This window comes from Tupaia chinensis, unplaced genomic scaffold, assembly GCF_000334495.1.
Source record: "Tupaia chinensis unplaced genomic scaffold, TupChi_1.0 Scaffold000102_1, whole genome shotgun sequence".
NCBI classification, from domain to species: domain Eukaryota; kingdom Metazoa; phylum Chordata; class Mammalia; order Scandentia; family Tupaiidae; genus Tupaia; species Tupaia belangeri.
Window position 1 is genome coordinate 1,106,886 of NW_006159566.1, and position 1,057 is coordinate 1,107,942.

A 1,057-nucleotide genomic window follows, 5' to 3' on the forward strand; every position below is an offset into this window, starting at 1 on the left:
GTCGCCAGAAAGTCTCAGCCTAGCTTGTTCTTAGGGGGCCCGCGCAGACCAATAGAAACACCTGCGTTCTCACAGGTTACGGAGCAGGTGGAGAACAGAGCGCAAGGAATTACTTAACCCCCAGCTCCGCCTTTTACCGCGGTGTGGTTCCCCCTTGACTAACAGAAATGGTCTAGAACGTCGGGGCCCAATCTCCCCCCACGCCTGTGCCCTGCATGATCGCCACCCCAGCGGCGTCCGGCCTGCTCGCTCCCGAGCGTGCTCCGCCGGGCGGCCAACCTTCTTCATTGTCTAGGGAGCACCTGCCAGGTGGCTGGCCTTGCCCTAATGTGCGCGGTGCGGTCTTCACAAAGCGCGCGGCGCGGCCAGCACCACCCCGGCCCGGGAGCCGCCTCGGGCGGGCCGACCACATCGCAGCCGAGGCGAGCTGGAGCGACCAACGGTCTCCAGAGTAGAGGGCGGGGGGCGAGTGCCGGCGGCCCCTTCTCACTCCGGGCAGGGACAACCCCTCGCATTAGCACGTCGAGCGAGCCGAGGCCAGACGCCGCCGGGAAGGAGCGAGACCCAAGCTGGAAGGAGGGAGGGAGGGGAGGCGAGGAGGGGCGCCGAGGAGGGGCGTGGCCGGCGCGCAGGGGGAGGGCGCTGGGAGGAGGGGCTGCTGCTCGGCGCTCTCGGCTCTGGGGGCTCGGCTTTGCCGCGCTCGGTGCACTTGGGCGAGAGCTGGAACGTGGAACAGAGCTCGGATCCCAGCGCAGCCACCGCGATGAGAGGCGCTCGCCGCGCCTGGGATTTTCTCTGCGTCCTGCTCCTCTGGCTCTGCGTCCAGACAGGTGGGACACGGCGGCAGGCGTCCAGTCGCGCCCCACGGCTCAGCCTGTACCCTAGAGGGGTTGGACACGCAGGGGGGCTTCCAGAGAGGTGGCTATCGGCCCTTCAATCCCCGTGCGTTCCAGCCTCTTGGAAGATTTGAGGCGCCTCTGGACCCTCCTGCGCGCCGCCTGGCTCACCTGCGCGAGAAGCCTGCGGCCGCTGCTGGTGCGGGGCGCTGGGCCCGGGG

General features: G+C 68.8%; 1 protein-coding gene across 2 annotated transcripts in view; it reads left to right on the forward strand.

Annotated features, from left to right (window-relative positions):
- Positions 1–659: 659 nt before the first annotated feature.
- The window catches only part of KIT (KIT proto-oncogene, receptor tyrosine kinase), a 96,627-nt gene continuing 96,229 nt past the window's right edge, over positions 660–1,057 (forward strand). For both annotated transcript variants that reach the window (XM_006143684.2, XM_006143685.2), the window contains exon 1: positions 660–830. In XM_006143684.2, coding sequence (XP_006143746.1) covers positions 764–830 — 67 coding nt within the window. In that variant the 5' untranslated portion in view covers positions 660–763. The remainder of the gene's footprint in view (positions 831–1,057) is intronic.